The sequence below is a fragment of the Priapulus caudatus genome, unplaced genomic scaffold, assembly GCF_000485595.1.
Source record: "Priapulus caudatus unplaced genomic scaffold, Priapulus_caudatus-5.0.1 Scaffold2724, whole genome shotgun sequence".
Lineage (NCBI taxonomy): Eukaryota > Metazoa > Priapulida > Priapulimorpha > Priapulimorphida > Priapulidae > Priapulus > Priapulus caudatus.
The window spans coordinates 11,180-12,305 of NW_014579785.1; the positions used below are offsets into that span (position 1 = coordinate 11,180).

General features: G+C 56.8%; 1 protein-coding gene across 1 annotated transcript in view; it reads left to right on the forward strand.

Moving 5' to 3' along the window:
* LOC106818995 (phosphatidylinositol-binding clathrin assembly protein LAP-like) overlaps positions 1-1,126 on the forward strand; it is a gene marked incomplete at both ends in the record, with an annotated part of 17,004 nt that overhangs the window by 1,970 nt on the left and 13,908 nt on the right. The window contains 2 exon segments of the mRNA XM_014823656.1: positions 95-134; positions 871-1,044. Of these exon segments, the coding sequence (XP_014679142.1) occupies positions 95-134; positions 871-1,044 (214 nt within the window).

Consider the following 1,126-nt stretch of genomic DNA (forward strand, 5'->3'; position numbering starts at 1 on the left):
CCTCTCTCTCTCTCTCTCTCTAATCTCTCTCTTCACACATTGTCACCTTCTCTCTCCCTCGCGTTGACGTCTCTGTTTCTTTCTTGTGTTGCAGGAAGGAGGACGGGATGCTTAGGACAATGGGTACCGACAAGGTGAGTGAGTCCGCGGCACACGGCAGTTAGATGCGATATGATATGACTACTAGGCACTTAGGATATGACTACTAGGCACTTAGGATATGACTACTAGGCACTTAAAACAAAACAAAAACCCTAACCCTAACCTAACCTAAACCCTAAACCTAACCTAAACCCTAACCCTAAAAAAAAAAAAAATTTAATTAAATTTAAGTGCCTAGTAGTCATATCATATCGCATCTAACTGCCGGTTGCGAGTCCGCGGGGACGCAGCGATCGCAGTGTTCTACATCTTGAACCCTGACTGTAGCGCCCTCTGCTGTTAAACTCGCGCTGACCGCATCGCCCTCTGTCTCGCGCTGACCGCGGCACCCTCTGTCTCGCGCTTACCGCGGCGCCCTCTGTCTCGCTCTGACCGCGGCGCCCTCTGTCTCGCACTGACCGCGTCGCCCTCTGTCTCGCACTGACCGCGTCGCCCTCTGTCTCGCACTGACCGCGGCGCCCTCTGTCTCGCGCTGACCGCGGCGCCTTCTGTCTCGTGCTGACCGCGGCGCCCTCTGTCTCGCGCTGACCGCGGCGCCCTCTGTCTCGCGCTGACCGCGGCGCCCTCTGTCTCGCGCTGGCCGCGGCGCCCTCTGTCTCGCAATGACCGCGGCGCCCTCTGTCTCGCGCTTACCGCGGCACCCTCTGTCTCGCGCTGACCGCGGCGCCCTCTGTCTCGCGCTGACCGCGGCGCCTTCTGTTGTTACAGCTGCTGAAGACGCTGCCAGTGCTACAGAACCAAGTGGACGCTCTTCTCGACTTCGAATGTTCGGCGAACGAACTGACGAACGGAGTGATCAACTCCTGCTTCGTTCTGCTGTTCAAAGATCTGATCCGGCTGTTCGCTTGTTACAACGACGGCATCATCAACCTGTTAGGTGGGGCGTCCTTATAGAGATGTTCGCTTGTTAAGGTTAGGGTTAGGGCTAGGTGGCTTGCATTAGGTGGTCGTATCGGGCAACTGT